We start from the raw sequence: 21,262 nt of genomic DNA on the forward strand, positions 1-21,262 counted from the left end.
GTCCTTGGGAGCATGGGCCAGTTTGTACTCATGATTTGCCCAGCAGATCCTCCTCCTGGAGAGCTCCCTCCAAGAAAGCATCAGGAGACTCCTCCAGGGGCAAACTTGCCTCCTGCCAGAGCAAGCCCTCTCTGTGCTCCGAGCTGCTGTTAGCCCGCTGCCACCTCAGCGGGAGGGCTTTGGCCACCTTCTCTTAAGTCACAGGACAGGGCAGGGTGTGTGAAGAGCATTTAGGACCTGACAGCCCTCACACAACGCTGCTGTGTCACAGATTCATCCTCGGGGCCATCCTGCCCTGCTAGCTGTCACACAAGTCCTCAGCTTCAGAGGAAAGGTGGGATGAGTAGATGCCCAAACCCCATCTTTGAGCCACAGCACGCATGCTATTGCTGTTTGTTCCTGTGGGCATGAAACCCTGGGTGAGCCCAACAGGATCACCATGCACAAGGGCATCTTGCGGCACACCCAGTGACGCCAGCACCGCTGCCCACCTGATGGAGTTTTGGTGCGTTAATCAGGTCCAGCCATGCCTCCATCTGCACCCCATCCCTGTCCCCGCACAAGGACAGACATAGTCTCTCAGCCTTCGCACATGCTTCCCTTGGGAAACGAACCCAGCGAGCTCAGTCACATCTCACCTCGTGGGAGGCTCAGGTGAGATGGGCTGGAGATGCAAGAGAAGTGGAGCAGTGCCAAGTTTTGAAGGTCAGGACCAAAGATGGAAGAGTGAAGCCACAGATGGCAGGGAGAGACTGCCAGAGCTCCTTCTTTGCTGGGGTACCTGGCACCAAGCAGAACTACTTCATAGCCCAGCCACGCTGCCCGCTGTACACCTGAGTGCTGCATCTTCGTGATTGTAAGCAGCGTCTTCACAACAGAGACAGCTCATGGTGGAGATTAGATTTGGGGAGGTAATTCACAGATGCACTGGAGGGTTTCAACTGAAATTTAGAGCAGGACACTTGAGATCGTGCATCATTTACTAACACATACAGGTGGGACTGGTGCAGGAGGACAGCAGATGCAAAGTGTTTTAACAAAGACCTTGGGAACTGCTTCTGTTCCAAGAATGAAAAAGTCTTCCATCAACAGATGACATTTCTTTGAGAACTGGGGGAACCAAATCTCCATGGTTAAAATCTCCACCCCCAGGCTGATGTTGATAGGAGATTTGATATTGATTCACTGGGGCCAGGATTTCATCCTGTGATTTAAGCTTAACTCCTCCAAAGAGAATAAGATCAATTTTACAGAGAATCAAATAGATAAAGAACAGCCTTTGAGTCTGTGCGCAGACGAGGCTGGGGCGGAGGGAAAAAGGTTCTTTCCTTATCTGGAAAGAAAAAAGGCCAGAAAGGAACCTGGAGAATGTTATTTGCTCGTTTTTCCCTCTTCCAGTCAAAACAGCTCCACCTCTGTCTGGCCTCTCTCCGGGCACCAAGGCAGCAGAACCACGGTGGGTTTCTGATAGCTGCTGCCCAGGAGCGGCCTGCGGAGCAGGGCTGGGAGAAGCTAGGAAGGGCTGGGCTCCTCGCTGCCACCGCTCGCGTCTCCGGAGCGGCGTGCCCCCAGCCCTCCGCCGGGTGGCCGTCCTGCCCCTGCGCAGCCCCGTTAGCGGCCGCGCCGGCTCCTCGGGGGCTGCCGGCATCAGCCCTGCGTCACACGTCGCATCTGCTGAACGGGGCTCATTCGGCGGCGGCTCACGCTCACAAAAACCGTCCCGAGCGAAAAAAAGATTGTGAGATACACTCGGCAGTACAGTGCCCGTCTGGATGGGCAGAAGAGCCCCTGGCAGGACAGGGCCGGAGAAGGGGAGCTAGGGTGAGCCGTGGAGCAGCCGTGGCTGTGGGAGGACAGCGATTTGGGGCAGGAGAGGGGAAACCAGCTCTGCTCAACCACAGCAGTGCAGACGAGGGCCCAACCCAAGATGGGGGAGCCGCGAGGAGGGAAGGGCTGGGCAAAGGCGGGGTGGGGGGGGGTCATCCGCACGGAGGGGCAGGGAGGAGACCTGGTGCCACCGCGGCGAGGAGGACGGCAGAGAGACACGGGCGGAGGAACGGCGCGGGAGCGAGGGCGGCGCGGGGGCTGGCCGTGCGTCGCAGGACGCGGCCCCGCAGGCGGCCGCCGTGGAGCCCTGGGCCCGGAGGCGGGGGCAGAGAGCCGCTCCCCGAGCTCGCGCCGCGTTTCGGCTTCGCGCGGGCGGACGGACGGACGGACGGACGGCGGCGGGGCCGCGGCGGCAGGGCTCCTACGGTGTGGTGTTGCCAGGCAACCCCCATCCCTCCTGCCCCGGCAGCTGCAAACCCTGGTGCTGCGCTTCTTTCTCAGGGGTGTTATTGCCACAGTTCCCGTTTATTTTGGTCCTGGAAGACAATTCGTCACCTTCAGGCAGCACCTTCAGCAGACCGGCCCCTGCCGAGGTTTTGATCCCGTTACTCCCGGCTTCCCCGAGAGTGCCGGACCACGTTTGAAATTCTTCTGCGGACGGCTGAAGCTTTGCGAGGAGCTGGTCCAGCGTCCGTCTTTGACCTTGTCCTACCCCAGCCCCAGCTCAGCCCGGAGCAGGGGGCAGGCAGGAGGGCCGGCGCCCTTGGCCCGGGGACGCCGGAGCCGGTCCTCTTGGCGGCCGGCGCTCTGCCTCGTGCGACGAGGCCCCGCCAGCCCTAGGAGAGCGGAGCTCACTCCGCGAGCGCTTAGCAGCAATCTTCAGACATTTTCCTAGGGGAAAGCTTTTAAGCTTGATCAGTGATGGGGGTTAATATTGTTTGCCACGTGTCTCAATTTTTTATCTGTATTAATGGAAAGTGCCATGGCAGGATTTTCAAGAATAGTGCCTCAATTCATTTTATTTTATTTTTTTTTTTAAACTGATAGGTTGGAATGACTGATCATCCTGCAGCAGCGTAGCTACCAAACGTGCTGCAGAAGCAGCCCCGGAGCCCACCAAACATCCCCATAGATACCCTGGATCGCGGCATTCGTCCCCCAAGAGCCACCCTTCCTCCTTCAGCCCGCTTCTGGTGGCTGCGGGCAGCGAGGGAGGGAGCCGCGCGCGGCCCGACGCGCGGCAGCCGAGGTGAGCTCTGTAATTGTGCACCTGCTTGTGTTTGCTTCCCCGATGGCTCTTTGGGGACTTCTGGTTACATCACTTTCAGAAGAAAGACAACAAAAACAAAACAAAAACCAGATGCGAGTTGAACAAGTGGAAGTCCCACCGGGGCTGCTGGTAAAGTTTGACTCTCGTTTCAGCCCAGGGCAAGCGACGGCACACGGAGCGACGCGACAGGCAGCCGGGCCGGTGCCTGTCCTCTGCCGCTGCCGCCGCACGGGAGCCGAGGCAGGATTCAGCCCCGGGAGCCTCTCCAGCCCGGACCGCGAGGGGTTGGACACTTAGCACGTCTGCACAGGGCGGGGGGTCCCGTGCTGCCCACCGCCCGCATCCCACGTGCCACCTGGGGTGCCACCGGCGCGGAGGGGCAGGCGGAGGGGACGCGTCGCCTGGGGACCCATCGCCCCGGGGCGGGCTCCCAGCACGTCGCTCTCCTGGCGGGCGGCCGGAGCGAGGAGATGTCCCTGTGCACCCGGACAGCTCGCCTGCCCCGCCACCTTGGCTCCGGCAGCGTGCTGGCCTGCAGCGCCACTGCAAAATAAAACCCAGAACAACTCCCCCACCCACCCAAAATAAAAACAAAAAGCTAGACACACTGCCCGGCGGGGCCCACGCCGGGCACCTTGCTGGCCCAGCACACCAGAAGACCTGCAGAAGAGCCAGCAGCCTCTTCCGTGGGGAGCACCGCGGACGCAGGACTGGGGCCTTTGTCCCCTCCTTTCCCTTCCGGGAATACGCTCTGCATTTGTAATGCCACATTTCAAACAGATCTACACATACATATGTGTGTATTATAATAATTTTTTTTTGCACTATGCTCTCAGGCCTTTGATCCCTCCTGTTTACTTGCTCTTGTCTTTGTGGACTTAATAGTCAAAGTATATGATAATTCATTGCTTGTTAATCCAATTTGGCTGTATTTAGCTATTCCAGTTTAACATCAAATATAATATAGAATAATGTCTAGAAGAAACAGAAATGAGATCTGTGTCTCTGCGCCAGCTCTGAACCTTGGCCGGGCGGCTGCTTCGTGTGTTAATGCGTTCCTCTCTCCGGCTTCACGGAGCCGGTGCTCGCGGCTGGAGCGGCGGCGAGGCTGGCGGGCAGCCCCTCGCCCAGGGTCACGTGCGGCACCAGGACACCCAGCCTGCAGCCCGACCACTGCCGCCGCTGCAGGGCCGTCAGTCTTCTACCCGCTGGTGACGCAGCGCCGCGGCCAGGCCCGGCAGGGCTGCTCCTCACCTTGCGCTGCTCGCCCCGGTCCCGCCAGCTCCGCCAAGCGAGCGGAGCCATCGGGGCAGGGCGCTGGCCCCCGCGTCCACGCAGCTCTGGAGGTACGAGCGGGCCGTTAACAGCCTGTCCATCCAACCGTCTCCCCAGAGCCGCCAAGCGCCTTCCGGGGAGGTCTCTCCTCTCCCGCCCCAGCACCAAGGAGGCTGCTGGTGGTGTGTCCTCCTGGGTTCATCCCTGTCCATCTCGTGAATGTTCTCCAGTGTTCTCCAGCCAACGTGACGGAGGGGCCAGGGGCCGGAGGACCAGCACCTTCCCGCGCCTCCGCAGGACGCAGTGGTTGGCACCCTCAGCAGTGCCAAGGCCCATCAGCCACAGGTCTCCATCTGCTCTGGTCTTAGCAGGACCAGCACCATGAGCCCATCAAAGCAGACCCACTTAGCCATATTTAACCAAACACTTACTTTCCATTTTATTCAATAATTGCCTTTAATACTAAAATGCATTAGATGCTCAAAGCAGAGAAAAGAAAATCACATTGAGGTGGAAAACAAAGTTCTCATTAGGTGAAAAAAAAACAACGTGGCAGGTACACCATTTTGAAACAGAATCGTAATAATTTAATAAAGCTGCTTTATCATCTTCATAAAATAGACAGAATGGTGATTCTTTTTTTTTTTCCATTTTGTTGTTTACAATGATTCAATCACTGTGAAAATGTACATAACATACATATCAGCATATACAACAATTTATTCTTCATATAATCAGCAACGGAGACACCATGATGAAACGTACCGCACTTAAGTCCCACTGAAACCCTGCCTTGTTTTGGCAGGTAGACTGTAATGGTGTCATCAGGCTAGTTTTCCTGCTACGGGAGCTCGTAGTTGTAAGGTGTGACGCCTTCTGCAACTAATACCTTTAGCATTGGAATAGTGCAAGGAGGTATTTGTTGCTGAAAACTGGTTTGCATTAGGTCAGCTCTTGGAGTTTAAAGATTACATCCCAGCTTAGATCAGCTGAACATCGGCTGGTGCCAATAACGAATCTCACCAGGGCTTGCAGTGGACTTGGCTGGGTTTTTCCCCGAAGGAACTGCAACGCACAAGTTGGATAAAAGATTACCTATAGCTGCAAAGGCAGCTGTAGCAACAAGGTCATCAATTTTCCCCAATGACGGACAAACGTGTTTCCATTCATAATCAGAAATTTTTTTTCCCCAAGAATAATTTCAACACAGTAGTCAGACAGTGTGTTCTTCACAAAACACACAACTTGTTTCCTATTTAAAAAAAAAAAAGGAAAGTAACTCACTTCTGCACAATGTGTGATCCACAGGCCACCTCCAGCTTCACAGTAAAACAGGGAACTGCAACCACCTCATCAGGACAACGCGCCAAGCACTCGGGGATTATTTTTTCCAACTGCCAGTCTCCCCTCCCTCACCCCTCCTGCACCCCCGCTGCGTTAGATCAGTGCAAAATCGAAACCCCGGCCGTCACGGACTTGGGCAGGCAGAAAAGGGAGACCCCAGGAGCAAAAGGACTCTCTCCGCTTGTTCCTCGGAGCAGGGAAGCGCGTCACCCACTCGCTCCCGGCCCCGCGGGGCTCCGGCGCCGGGGCGCAGGGCAGCGCTGGCGGCCGCAGCAGCCAGGACGTCTCAAAATCGGGTCCTCGTCATACTCGGTACAGACATACTACGCAGTTGCTGCTCCTCTGGATAAATAGGGGAGCAGAGCAAGCTTGCCCGAAGGAAACCAACGGACACAACTGATTTTCCTAAACCAAATCTGAGGACAGGTTTGAATTATTAATGATCCCGCTAATTATATCTTAAACCATTAAAAGTGCCTACACCCTGCAGCCTTTACATTTTTGCATGGCCAGTTTTGATGCAACTATTAGAAAAAAAAAAAAAGAAAAAGGAAAGAGAGACTGCGATTCGCCCAGGAGCGCTGAACTCCTCTCGGATGACAGAGAGGGACAGTGACAGAAAGAGCAAAACATTCGGAAGAGGGAAGGGAGTCGAGGGCCCTTTCCCGGCTCTGCTCTCGGCCCTTCGCTCTGCAACGCGCAGCAGCGACGTGTCAGGGACGCGCCGCCCAGTCGTTCAGCATCCCTGGCTGCGGCGCAGGTCAGGCCAGGCAAAACTGTTGTTTAAACGATTTTCTTGGAGGCATAAGGGTTTACTGACCTCTTTAATGCCCCCTTTTAATACGGAATTATTTCACATTCTTTCTCGGCTGTGTTTTTATTCAGAGTGGCAAGGAACGTTTCCTCTGGGTAAATTAGAGAAATGTTTCTTTCTTTTTTTTTTTCCTCCCTTCCTTTTCAGTTAGCATCTATTTTTCATCCCAAACACCAGGCTGGTGGCGGCAGCGCCATAGGCAGAGGACAACGCTGGGGCGGAACTAAGGGCTGGCGCTCTCCAGGTGCCGGAGACGACGGGGGAGCCCGCGGCGGCGGCGGAGGGGACCCGTGCCCATCGCCCATCCCGTGAAGCCCCGCGCCGGCGCGCCGCGGCCAAGGGACGGCTGCTCAAAACTGAGGGACAGCGGGGGGAGCCTGGACCACTGCGGGTGCCCGGCCGCTTCTGCAAACTGCTGCCCGCCCCCGGGGCTGAGCTGCCGAGGGTGTCCAGCAAGCGCCTTTCGCCCAGCAAACGCATGTGTTAAGCTCTCCTGAATAAAGCCAACTCAAGTGGACAAAAACGGGCAGCATCAGAATAAACCCAGCCTACCAGTTGCAGAAAATGCAGTTACTTTAAGAACGCCGAGCCCGCCTCTTCCTTCTGTTGCTCGTGGTATAATAATACATCTGTCCGAAAAAAAGAATTAAAAAAAAGAAGAAGAAGAATCGCAGCCGTACAGCACCCAGGCAGGAAACCCTGCTAGAACAGAGAGAACATGAAAACGGACTCCGAACTTCAGCGTGAAGGAGACTCCCTGGGTTACTTTTAGGAGGGATAGCTTGATGTCACATTATTTTACGGGATTCAGCCTGAATGAGGTAGTAATCAACAGCGGAGAGGGAAGCAGCACTAATTGCATTAGAAGAGCTTTCCTTGCAGGTTCTTTTCAAACTCACGGTGCTATCAAGCGACACCGACAATACACTGACTGAGGACCTGTCTCGGAACAGCTACCCATTCAGACGCTATCAATTTGCCCTAAGGAAACAAATTATTTGAGCTTATTTGATTTTGAGGATAATAATGACTGGAGCTAGTTTTCTTGTTGACATTTTTAATTTAAATAAATCAAAGTAAAAAATATTTTATCATGATATATAGACCTAGAAAGACTATTTCTCTAGAAACTGCTAATTTCAACTTGCTGGTACAGCAAACATTGGCAAGAGCTATATATTTTCCCTTCTGTAGTCAATTTTAAATTCTATGAAACATTATTTCGGGTAGGAAAATCTGTCAAGTGAAGGGTTAATCATAATAATACACTAACCGAAATCCTCCTACCTTACTCTTACCTCACTGAGGAATTATCGCTGCAAGAGAACAGAGAGCTCTGAGACCTCTTCTCCCTCCCCCTTCTACAAATGGCTATTAAAGTAGCTCAATTTTTAAAATCAATTTTATATGAGTAAATTTGTACCCACACAAAAAAGTCCTTAATTATGAGGAAAAAATAATGAATTGCTTTAATTTTTTCTCCATTAAGAAGGCACATTAATTGAATTAGTAGTGTTGTTACACATCACCTGTCTGCCCCTAAATTAACATCGCTATTGCTCGTTCCGTATTTATTCATGATGCAGGGATAAAAAGAAATCAGATCACTAAAATCCATGCCATGATAACATACATACACGCACATACTTAGCATAATCATGACTGAGAAATGCTGACTTGGAAGTGTGTGTCTAATTGAGAAGGTAATTTAGATCTCTTAAATAATTCCATCACTTTGACTTTGAAATGACTAGAGATAGGGAATATCTAAATCCGGATGCTAAAAAAAAAACTTCTGGAATAACTTTCCATGCATTGCCTTGAAAGCAGGCAATAGAAATGGGTTTTGGAAGAGTTCAGCACAGTGCATCTGACAATTCAGGCAGAATTTCCCCCAAAATGACTTCCCGTAATGCCCTGTCACTACCCTGCAAGAACAGGTGAAGGCTGCAGGGGATGGTGGGGACTGGAAAAAGCACTTGCTCCACTGGGTCTGAAAACTGCAGGTTCCCCAAGGTTTTAAATAAGATGATTGTGATTTTTTAAAAAACTTGAAAGCCTTTTGCCATCACTAGACATACAGTAATTTGCAATATCAAATACAATAATAGTACAGATAAGCATGTGACAGCAAAAGGATTCATAAATGCAGGGGTGTCCATAGCAAAGTAGCAACATTGTAAAATACAAACAACCTTGTGTTGGGCAAATATTAAAACTCACTGAACTGTAATTTTAAACAGTCATACACAAGAAATGGCCCTTATTTTGTCTAGACTACAAAAAGGCCAGGGTGATTAGCAAAGATGTCCGAATAAGGAATTTGCAATTCGATTCATTACAAGAATGGAAATTTATATTAATTTTGAGATATAAAAATATATAAATTCAAAATACATAATACGTAGCACTTCTGACAACTGAACAGGTCTCACCTCTGCCCCCTGCCATCTACCACCTCATGATGAACAAAAAACCAAGCTAATTTGCTCCAGCTGAACACCCCTGCTGCCTGTTGAAACAAGTGGGATTGTCACATTAACAATAGCTTCATTTATAAACAATACATTTAGGGAAAGCTTTTAAATACAGCAATCTGTGAACCATTGGTAAGCAATAAAAACAATATGCGCTCGGAGTAGCGTGGTTTCTCCTTGCTTTACAGGGTGCTGTTTAGAGGACTATGTCTTTTAGTCTCTTCACTCCTGGCGAGTCTTTTTCTCTACATTCTTGCAGAAGTGGGTTAATCTCATGCATGATATTTTCGCTGTCCGCCCCCCTGGGCTCTGCCTCCGTGGGCCGGGAAGGGCCAGTGTTCACAAACGGCTCCAGGTCACGACTTCCCGGGCAGTGCATGATGTTGTATGATGCTGAGGGTTTGCTAGACAAGGGGCTCTTCAGATGCAAGGGCGAAGTGACGGGGCTCACGGCTTCGCAGCCGTTCCCGGCCTCGCGGACCGCGCCGTTCACCTTGGGGCTGCAGACGGGCAGATCCACTGTTCTTTTGCCTTTCGGGTTGCCGGCCCGCTCGTCGGCGAGGGGCTCGCTCCCTTCTTTGCCAAACGTTGCAAAAGTCCTTTTTGTGCTACAGTCTTCGTAAGGCTCTGTGTCCACAGTGGTCGCCTCTATGGAGAGGGCGATGACGTTCCTCCCGTGCTCGGGGGACTTGGCACGGCTGGGGACGGAGTTTCGGGGCATCCAGCACCTGTCCGAGTGACCCAGGATGCGGCACTCTTCCCTGCAATGAAATCCTTCGCTCTGATCTGCGTGAAGAAAACACAAGGGCTCGTGAAACGGGTGACCCTGTCTTTCCGGAAGCCGTCCCTGCAGAAAGCGGCCCCGAAGCCGCGGTGCCGGGCTGGGCGCCAAGGACGGGCGCGCCGGCCGTCCTCGCGCCGCGGTGCACGCGCGCGGCCTCCCCAGGAGGAGAAACGGTTTGTAGAGCCAGGCTTTACCCGTTATTCCTACCTAAACATTAGTGATTTTACAGCAAACAGCAATCATTTTTAAAGCGACACTTGGAAGAGGGATTTTTACTGCCATTTTTCTGCTATTCCAGAGACTGGAGTTCAATTTCCAACAGGTTGTGTGTCATCTGCTTTTTGCTGCTGCTGACAGACCGAAAACCTAGGGGAAAACAAGTTACGATTGGAAATAAATTAAAACAAGGTTTGTCCCACGTGTCAAGCTGCTTAGAGTCAGCAGTTTTTGATTTTGGTAACCAACGTGAAAAGCCAGCACGTTTTAAACTTGGTTTGACGTGACATTTAAGCTTGGGTTTTCGGAGGGGGGAGGAAGGGAGCAGAGGGAGGACAGTGTTTCTTTTCTGTTGGTCTGTTTTTACTTTTTGCTTAATCCCCACAGGCCTCCCACACAACAGCGGCTTTATAAATCTCCAAGACGGCCTGCTCCACTGAAGATTAAATGTGTCATTCCCAGCACTAGATCTTTATTCACCCGAGAGTTATAAAGATCCCTTCTCTGCCATCTGACTCCGAACTTGGGGCTGTCCCAAGACCACTCTCCGGCGCTGAAATATGGAAGAGTAGTTTACCCTTTCCAGGGACCTTTCGTCCCCAGGTCTCACGGCTCTCGAGCGGCACGGCGCTGGCCCAGGCAGGGCTGACAGCGGGGACGAGCGCAGGGGCTGCTCCTCCGGCCAGTGGCTCAGCTGAAAGCGCTCCTCCGCTCCAGGAGCCCAAATCCTCCGAGCAGCCCTCCTCCGCGGGGACGCAGCCCTGAGCGCTCCCAGGGCACCTGCACCCAATTCCGATGGCCAACTGTCCTTCATTGACTGCACCGCTCTCTCGTGGGCTTGAGAAACGTTATCCCCCTCGTCACGGATGGACGAGCTGGGGCCCAGGGAAGCGGACAGGCTAGACCAAGGGCAAAGCTGGAAATCAAATCCAGAAGTCTCAGCTCTCCCAGCCTTTGCGGAGCACCAGACCATGCCTTCCCACTGAACCATCACACCCCCCGGCTCCTTTTCAATCCCAGCTTATGCCTTCAGCTTTTCCTCCATTTGATAAGAATTTGTAATTGCAGATAGCCCAGTAAACCCTCATAAAGCACAAGCTTTTCATACACAAAGGTGTAACTCATTCCTACCGTAACTTATACACCAGCACAGCAGCGTTAAGAATTAATGCTAATAACAATAAAAGAATGCATTTGGTCCTTGTCGGTTTGATAGATTGAACCTCGCAAAGGTGCAGACTCAGCCTTGGTTCCCTTCCTGTCCATTTGAAAACAGTTCATTTTGATGCTTTGTACATCTGTGTATATAACCTGAGCTTTTCAGATACATTGGTATTTCCACCACATTCTAGCACTAGGGCGGCTGATAAAAATTCTCAGCACATAACACAATGCACCAAAATATGAGCAGCTTAACACTTACAGAGAATAAACGAGTAAAAGGCAGACCTCAAAAAAAAAAAAAAAGGATTTTTTTTAAAGGAGAAGCAGCCAATTAATTGAAAACCTATGGGTAAAACATAAGCTATTTCTCTACATCAGAGCAGCCACCTGGTTGTGTGAAGCACAATGCTGGGTGGCTGTGTAGGAGGTCTGGGTTTCAGTAGTCTACAGCAGTTTTAGAGAGTGATGCTCTGAGCCTTACATGCAGAACAACCTGCACCAAGATCTAAAAGCCAATGCTCTTATACTTTGATTCTGCTACTTTCAAGCACTTCGACAAAATTAAAAAAAAAAAAAAGAAAAATTGCCCAGAAAGTGTTGCTGTCTGCCTATTTATCCACAGCTTAACTTCAGAAGGGTGCTATAAGCATACAAAGTCGTGCAGTCTCGCTGTGATAGCAAAGGACTTGGTAATGGCCAGAGGGGGTACAGAAATATCTTGGGTTCTAATCCCAGATGAGACACTGATTTATTGTGCTGTGTGACCTTGGGCTCCTTGCTGGAACACACATCACTTCAATCTGTTAGCAAATATAAAACACTGGATCTCAACACACCCTGGGCTGTCTAGTGCAACATGTAAGTGCATGGAGGAAACTGCTGTTCCTTCCCAATCCAGGCAATCCTGCTAGCAGTGGCCAACTCCACATACCCCCATCCACACAGTCCTCGCAGCGAGCACTGACAGCCAAGGCAAACCATACTCCGTTCTGGCAGAGCACCTGTGGTTTTGTTTTGCCTCGACCTATCTATTCCAAGCTGGCACACTTCACGGTTAAAAACGGATCAAGGACTTCACTGATTATTGCGGTTCCTGTGGACATTCCTCAGACCCAAAGGGATCCTTGCTCCGAGCGCAGCTTCCGTAAGCTTTTTTGGCCAGGTGTTTGGGAGATGAACCTCTGTGGGCACCAAGATGCTTGTCTACAAATCACAGAGGAAATATAGGCCAGCGAAGAGATGGAAAGCGTTACGTTAAATTCTACCACTGTAATGTTTTGTTTCATAAAAGGAATGCAGCAACTATGAAAGACACTGGGCTGGCAGGCAGAGGGACAGAAGTCACCACTCATTGCTTAAAAAAGCAAACAGCTCCGCAGTGCATTTTGCCTCCCTGCTCCCGTCCCCATCATGCACTTCGGCTCTGTGCTGCAGAGACATGTCCTGCTCTCCGGGACACGTCCCTGGGCTCCCTGGACAGGCCACTGGTGACAGGACCCGACCAGGTAGCAGCCTCCAGGGACTGACGCAGGTGCTCAACAGCAGCAGCTTCTGCTTGTCAGAATGGAGATCTTCGACTACCTACCCCACCACCCTGTTAACCTCGTATTCACGTAAAATGCTATTTTTATGCCATAAGCATGCCTTGTTGATGCACATACGCACCCCACCACATCTCTGCTATCACAGATCCTAAAAAGGTATACTTTTGAATTCTCCAGCAGGCCGGACGACACAGCACTCCAGACCCTCACGTCCTATCTCGCATCCTCCTCGGCCAGCACGGGACGAGCACCAGAGCACCGGAGCAGCTGCAGCCCCAAAGTACGCGCCGGCTCCTGCACTGCACAGGCACAAAGCCGCCAGGCACTGCTCCTCACGCTGCCCTTTGCAGCTAGGTCTGGCTCATCCAGCCGTAACGGCACCCGAGACAGTCATTCACATTCACGGATTCTTTATTGCACCATTCTTTATATTTTTTTAACAATCGGAAATAGGACGACAGGAAATTCTTTTACAGCTCTAGACCTGCCCTGGTCAATACAACTGTTACTGTCTGCACTAAAAAAACGTTCTCAATGCAAGGAGCAAAGCCCAGGTAATAACAATCACATCATGCACTACATGACAAATGGCAGGCAGCCAAAACAGGCTACTTCCCACATCCGCGCTGGACCCACGGATGGAGGAGGGTTGAGCAAGGTGGCGTGAAGCAATTACCAGCCAGCGCCTGGCAGGAAGGTAAAGGGAGGAGAAAACAATGGAAGCATTAAGGGTTCAGGGCACTTCTCGCTGCAGTGGGGAGAAGCAGCACTGGCAACTTTGGCTCTGCTAGGCAGGAGGTCCCGAGTCATGGAGCAAACACCTTCCAGAGACTCCAGTTCAGGGTAAGAAAGACCTTGATTTCTCTTCTCTAATGCACTGGCCTAGCAAGTACTGAGCAGGATGGCATGCCGAGGTTCATCTGGCAAGGGCATTTTGGGGGAAGGGGAAATAGCCCTGTCCTGGGCTTTACAAGTCTTACCGAACAGGGGCCAGATTTTCTAAAGAGCTTAGTGCATCACGTGCACCCTGGGAGGAGATTCCTCTTGCAGAGCAGGCTGTCATGGACAGTCTGTAGGGGAGAAACGCTGACTGACAGCTCACCCACGCAGACATTTGGGAGCAGATGCCAGCTCACGGGTGATGGTGGTGCAGTCTTGCATGCAAGATGTGCAAGTAGGCAGGTCCTGCATGAGGTCACAGCAGCAGGACAGGGCAACGTCTGTTTTTCAGCAGGTCTCTTCACGCAGCACACACCCAGAAGCTCAATTCAGGGCACCTTGGGGCAGGGTGGCTTTTAAAATGATTCCCATAAATTTCCCCCAACAGCTACCCTGCCACCAGAGCTTGGGCCGGTGGGATGTCCTTTCTCTCTTTGCCCTGGTTTGGGGAAGACGGACCTGTTCTGGCTGCCAGGTAAGGCAGTGCTGCCACGAAGGGCTGTATGGCACAACCGCTGCCTCCTGAAGCTCACACCCTTACCTACAGCAGGGCAGAGAGCTGCACCAGTGCAACGCATGATCCCAAGGAAAGATTTCCCTGGCAGGATCCACACAAGGACTCCAGAGCAAGGTCCTGGCAGAAGCCTTGCCACAAGGAGGAGGTGAGCAGTTATTCTGGAGCCAGACTGCCCGAGAAATATATCATTGTTAAGTGCAAGCAAAAAAACCAAAGGGCCACTGCTGGAATAAATACGCTTCTCAACAAGTACAGCAATATCCACACTGAGCTGCAGATTTCCAGTCTTCTTCACTTGCCCCTCAGGGGGCAAGTTGTCTCGAAGACAACTAATCACCAGCCCCAACCACCCTCGCACGGTGCCTGCCGGACCCCTGCAAGGGCCTGAGCTAGGCAGCAGGCGGCCAAGGAGTGAAACGGCTTCAGAAAGACCCAGTGGAAGAGACCCAGACCCCCAGCTCATCGGCACGTGGATACAGAGCCCGCTCGGCAGCCCGTGGGAGTGGAAGCCAGGGAGCGCAGAGATGCGGAAAAGCGGAGAGCTCGACCTGAAATGCCGGCGCTGCCCCAATTCCCAGGGACGAGTGCGGTATAGCACCGACCCGGGGCACGAGCAGCGCTGCGGAGAGAGCGGTGTCAGAGCAGCGTCAGCCCCACGGCACCTGCGGGCAGGGCTGCCTCACAGCCCGCCCAGCCAAGGCCCTCCATGCTTACAAAACCCTACCATAAAAACACTGCTAGCTTCATGCATGAGTCACGGCAAGGCGGGGAAGAAGTCCCTCACTGCTAGCAAAACACTGCACGAGCTTGGCTGTGATTTTATCCCAAGTTGCAATGCCCATCAATTACCCAAAGAGAGTCCAGCCCCCGGGGCTGATCAGAGCCCGCTCATGCCAGCCAAAAGGGTCCCCGTGGTCTCCGCGAGCTTTCAGGCAGGCTCCAATGAGCTGAAAAATGCAAGGCCCCAGAAGACCACACCAGTAAAATAGCACCTGACAGGGGGAAGGACAGATAAGTCTTGGGAGGGAAGTGCGGGAGGAGGGAGGCGATCTGCACCTCCGACGGCTGCAAGGAAGGAGTGTCTCAAGCAGGGGAAAAGGGGATGTACAAGCAAGGCAAACATAGGTGCCGTACCCCCTGCGTACAGGGTCTTTGCAATGACGAGGCTGTGGCTGGACCAGCATGCCCTTCTGTTTTGCCTCCATAACTTTGCCATACGCTCCCCAAATTTGCTGGTCAAGAAGCTCGTCGTGACCCCTGTCCTGGGACAGGGCAGAGAAGGACCAAGAACGGGCTGGAGAAGGGCTGGGAGCATGGGAAAACAGCACCTTTACCTGTCCTGAGCCAAATGCCACCCCCAAAGGGGGCACTCGGGGCGCCCCACTCCTCCTGCAGCACAGCCAGGAGCCACTGGATCCTCCGGGCCTTCGGCAGTTAAAAGGAAGGGTTAATCAAGGCTCTGGACGCACAAATGCTTCTACTCTCCTATTCGAAGTCTCCGTACCTGAATTCGTGCCACAGCAACACGAAACCCGTTTGAAGAGACAGCCCATTCAGCTCTCACAGCAATTGAATTATCTTCAGAGGAATCTCAGCGTCGGCCAAAGAGACAAAGTTAAATCGTACCAAGGTGCAAGTGCCTGGGAATGTAATATTCCTGATAAATGGCCAGATGACATGTGCCGTTACACAATCTAAGGTGCAATTTGGGCAATGACAATAGTCCCTGGAGTTTCCATTTTCAAACAGCCGCTCGGTTCAATCCAATCCATGTCAGAGAAGGTTTGCCGAGGTGAGTAAGTAGAGCTCATTTGTGCTATTACATGGGGAGCAAGGAAAAGGAGCAGAGAAATCACTTGAAAATGAAAAATAAGAAAGAAAGAGGACTAGAAGAATCAGAGCCCAGCTGGGCCGCCGCGTTTGCATTTTGCCTTGCGTGAAGCGGGAAGCTCGTGACAAAGCACTGGACTTGGCCAAGAGGCTTTCATCCCTCCCAGACCACGGGGGTGTCTACGCCGAGACAACCACGCGTAGGTACGGGCTGGGAACGGCTCCTGACGGCACCAGGAGCAGCTAGAAACTACCACTGGCCGCAACACTGGAAACCCAGGGCAAGCCAAGGGGTGGCAGTGTCCACCCCGATCCCATTTTTATATTTGTGAAGGGATCTGGACTGACACCCTGCACAGGGCGATATTTGTCAGCATACCTAGATTTCTCCATCCGTTACTATAAGTGCACTCATATGAAAGTATAGCATTATCTCCATATTTCAGTGTTTCTTCAGCAACCGTATGATTATACTGTAATCACGATGACACTGCTTCTGGGTACAGCAAACAGCACGATCATTAAAAAATTCATTTCAAAATCTTCCTGGAAGCTAATAAATTTTACAGCAGTTTCAATCCTTTCTCATTGCAACAAAGAAAAGCTTAGTTCCAGACAAATTAAAAGTAAATTGATTGCCTTAGGGGAATCTATTCAAATATCACTTTTCCATGTTAGAAATCTTTTCCTGAAACAAGAAGAGAGGAGCCAGGGAGAATGAGCAAGAGAACTATGTGGAAAGGCAAATCATTAAATCTCTGTTCACAAAACTGGGGTGGGGGTGGGGGGAAATCAAACTTAAAATAAAATGCAAATGTCTCGCCGAGGTGCAGGCCTAACGTTTCTGATGGAATTTATGAATAATAAATGTGAATAAATAGTAAACATGAAGGGATCAAACACTGCTGTTGATGTTTGCTCTTGGTTAGCTATCTTTCACGGACAATGCACAACTGCATTATTTAACGCTTTTCTTACAATTACTTTGGGGGTTGCTTTTCAACTTCAGCACCTTCACTTTCTTTGAAGCATCGGCCACCAAAAGCCAGGCGCTGGCCGGACTCTGTCAGGAGCCGCAGCCCCTGCCCTGGACCCAGCACAAAGATGCCAGCCCTGCACGCTCCAGCGGCGCTAAACTCATCTACATTCACCCCGGCCGGCTCCCGCCACGGCCCCAGGAGCCGGGAGCTGCTGGTACCGGTTAGCGAACTGCGATCCACTGCACTCAGCTCCAGATAAAATAATAAGCTCCAGCAAAATACAAACAGTCCCCAGCCATGGTTCATCTTTTGCTTGTAAATTAAGACTCTGCACCTCTCCCTTATCTTCGCTAATAGCATAACAAGAAGAGAGAGGTGGGGAATAGTACATTATATTTTTGACCTATGAGCTTTTACAGAGCCTTCTTTGCCTTTCCTAATAAGAAACCTCCAGTCTATGCAGAAATGTAATCGTGTCGTGGCTTCCCTCGTACAATTCTCGGAGGATACTAATAACCGAGGACAGTGACAAATGCTCTTCACTGCAATGAGGGGTCTTTCTTTTTCTGCCCTTCCCCATTGTTTGGGGTTTATGCAAGCTAAAAAAATGCTACATCTTTAATCCTGGATTGTCTCTCCCGATACAAGAGGTCAGCAGCGCTTGGACAAATCAAAAGCCGGTGAGGAATTACTTTAATGAAACAAGGGCTATGAATTAGATCCATTTATTATGCAACTGCTGATAAGGACCTGTGTCTGAACACAGCTCACGGAAAGCATTTCTGTAACGGTCAACAGACCAGACGTACCGGGGCTCACTCCTGGCTACTGCAAACGGCCCCAGCACCCGGGAAGCATGGTGGAGGCACGCTGGTTTACAACAGCTCAAGGGCTGGCCCCTTCTCCTCTTTCCCCTGCTCCACATTACCATTAATAACGTCCTTTCTCCTGGTAAGCTGTACCTGTATAATGAATGAAGATTGACGCACACTGACACATCTAAGGTATCTTTCTAACTCTGTACTAGGTGGCTAAGAATAGCCTTGATGATAAAGATTTTTTTGCAGGATAACCAGCTTTCAGGCACTCTGAAGCCTCCTGGATAAGTATAATGCTACAGGAAGGAGGGAGATCACCCAAAGCAAGAGCAGCTGATTTTTGAGCATGCCATGCAATACAAGTGAGCCAGGCCCTTGAGGGATGGGCTAGGACGCAGTTTAAGGTTGGCCGTCCCCCTCTATCCAGGACTCTGGGGCAATCCCCGCCTTATTTGCACAGTGAAATTAATTCCTGTTCAGAGGGCCGACAGAATGCACCATTTAAACGCCAATTAATGCTTTTCTGGGAACTTAAGTGGTCTGTAGAGCTTGTGCTGGCCCCTGTGTGGCAGGGATTTCACCTCTGAAACTCTAGTATTTACGTATCAACAGGGGTATTAGATACAGGCTCATTAACATACTAACTGAGCCAACAGACTGCTTACAAGAATCGAGAGAGCAGGATTTGGTCCTCAGAGAGGAAAGCACTCCAGGATCTGATAGACCTTTTCCATCTCGAACCACTATGGCTCTGTAATTCATAGGCACAGCTCCCATTAATGCTAATGGAAGTTACTGTACTGCGCTCACCAAGTGAAGAATACAACCCTTTGACTTCATTACTGGAATTCAATTTCATTAACACTGGATACAGAGGGATTGTCCTAAATACACTCTTTCTTATATTTTTTTCATGTTAATGTAACCATTTGAGTATATTATACCCTGCAGAGATGGAAACATTTCTAGTCTGTTTAAACACATTTCCCACAATTGGGAGCAAAACTTTGTCTCCATTTATGCCTTTGACACCAGCTGCCTTCCATTTAATGGGACTTTAGTTGCGAAAGCAAATTAATCCAAAGGTTACTTTTCTCTCCCATTGTCAATTCTGAAACAGACAAATTCAAATATTCTGTCTTGGGGTAATGCAGTATGAACCACGCATCCCAATTTGAACAGCAACAATGAATCAAATTATTACCGTGTCCCATGCAAAATTAGGTGTCGTTCAGAAAATAGCTACTTGATGATTCTGATAAAAATCCAACAAAACAGAAATTACAGTTCGGGGAGATAAGAAGCAATTCCAAGCCGATTCTATCTGATGGAGAGCAGGCCAGCTCCTGGGCCAACGTAAATCAAAGCAGCTTCACTGACTTCAGGGCAGCCATACCAATTTACACCAGTCGGGATGCTCACAGAGAATATTTTATCCTCGTCTAATCTGGCACCTATCTGAGCCAGAAAGAAACAAACCAATACATCCTAATGCTCTCCTTGCAGGAGAGTAGCTGAGATGAGGCACCCATCATTAATTTATGAAAGTGCTGGATGAGCTGATAAAACCAAATCCTTAAGATCAAGTGTGATGCCCACAGATCAGTGGCTTTTCTTGCTACGGAGCAATATTCAAAGTCTAGGTTATGCCAGTCTGCTTCCCAAAACCACCGTGCAGAGTGTCAGCTTGGCGCACTGCTCACTCTTAGCATCTTTTGGCGCTGAACGCTGTGGACCATTAAACACCTACAGCCGCTCCACCACGGAGGCGGCTCCATCTAACCAAGGTAGAGCTGTTCTTGCACACTGCATATTTGTAGACGGGCTTCAAATTCCTTCGAACAGCATCTGCAATAGGTATGTGAGGCCAGCACATCCCAAACTTCACCATTTCGAGAGCAGGCGGACAGAGTCGGAAGCTGCAGCTGCCCTTGCCTGACATTCCTGGAAAGCCTGTCGCACGCCAGCCCCTCTGCCCCAGGAGAGGCTCGGCCATGGCAGTGGAGGCAGGCACGCTCCTGTTATCACCAGAGCTGCAGAAGGATGATTTTGCAGCCCTGAGGGCTTGCTAACTATCTCTGGCTAGCATAGAAAGGCCGGGTTTGTGAAAACACAGGAGCCATGCTCATGCTGCATGGGGAAGGAAGCCGTAAGGAATTGATTGATTCACAGGTTTTCTACCTAGATTGAAGGAAAAAGCATATACACGGTGGAGAACCCTGGAGAGCAAACAATGATCTCTCCTTGGGACTGGCCAGCCCATTCCACAATGGAGCGGCTCTCTCTCAGTCATTACTGCTACCAATTTTCAAACTTGTTCTTTGACCTCACTGATGCAGAAGCAGCCTCCAGCACATGGACCTGCTAGAAACAGCAGGAGAACGTCTTCCCGAGCCTGCCGACTGCCTGAAATGGCACTGCTAAGCATGAACTTCTCTATGGAGTGGACATCGCTCTGGGAAGTACAGTGACTACGTGAATATCTATCTATATTACTGACCACCAATGGACTCACAGGAGCATCCTGGCATCACTGCTTGGTACGAGGGAGCACTGGCACCAGCTGGGCTCAGGGAAGAAAGCACCAAATTTGCCGGTGTGGATCTAAGAGCTTCAGAGAAGATTAAAGACAAAGCCAGCACCTAACGGAGCCATATGTCTCACTTTGTAAGCTCTCTAGGATGCAAAGCAAGAATCAGGCCTTCCTCTTCTTCCGGTCCACCCAGCCCAAAGAGTCTCTGATTTTCTCTGGAAATTTCTGGTGGTTCTACAGAACGAGTGAAGAAATAAAGAAGCTGAGGTTACAAACGCTGATATATAATTTACTCCTATTATCAAGATTAAACACATCTTTGCATGCTTAGCATAAAACAATTGTCATTCCCCAGATTTCTCAAGGACATGAATAAACTTCATTATTATCTAAATAATCAAGAGTATTCAATAGAATATTTAACTGTCTGCCTACTGGAAACTCACAGCCTTAATCTTAACACTGATCCTCTGTTGTCCTTCATGTAAATATTGTTGGGATGTCAGCCAAAGCCTAGGGAAGCGAGCTTCATCTTAGAGGATGGGAATCTCTCGTGTCAGATACAGTCAGTCTGACTAATGAGACCTACAGCTTGCCAAAACCTACAGCCTTGCTGTCTGTTCCAGCCATTGAATGTGCTTAGAAACCCAGTGGCACCAGCCCAGCAGTCTACAGATCCCAATCAACTATCAATAGCTTAAGTGCAAGTGATTGTGTATGAAGTGTGAGCCAAATGTGTTTCCTTTCTCAGTTTTAGGACCTCCAGTATTGTTATTGCACCAGTAATGCTTGCATGGAATTAATCATATACGTACCCACAAGGCAAAACATTATGAGAAGCTCTTTGTACTTCTAAAAAGTATGCAGCTCTGAAGAGTGGAGGGAGCTGGAAAGCTTCCCAGCACGGTGGGGCGTTCCCCAGAGTTGAGT

At 50.6% G+C, this 21,262-nt stretch overlaps 1 protein-coding gene across 1 annotated transcript in view; it reads right to left on the reverse strand.

Moving 5' to 3' along the window:
* Positions 1-4,795: 4,795 nt before the first annotated feature.
* PCDH19 (protocadherin 19) overlaps positions 4,796-21,262 on the reverse strand; it is a 75,254-nt gene continuing 58,787 nt past the window's right edge. Inside the window, exon 5 of the mRNA XM_068957149.1 lies at positions 4,796-9,793. Within this exon, the coding sequence (XP_068813250.1) occupies positions 9,204-9,793 (590 nt within the window). The 3' untranslated portion in view covers positions 4,796-9,203. The remainder of the gene's footprint in view (positions 9,794-21,262) is intronic.

This window comes from Struthio camelus, chromosome 11 (assembly GCF_040807025.1).
Source record: "Struthio camelus isolate bStrCam1 chromosome 11, bStrCam1.hap1, whole genome shotgun sequence".
Taxonomy (NCBI): Eukaryota; Metazoa; Chordata; class Aves; order Struthioniformes; family Struthionidae; genus Struthio; species Struthio camelus.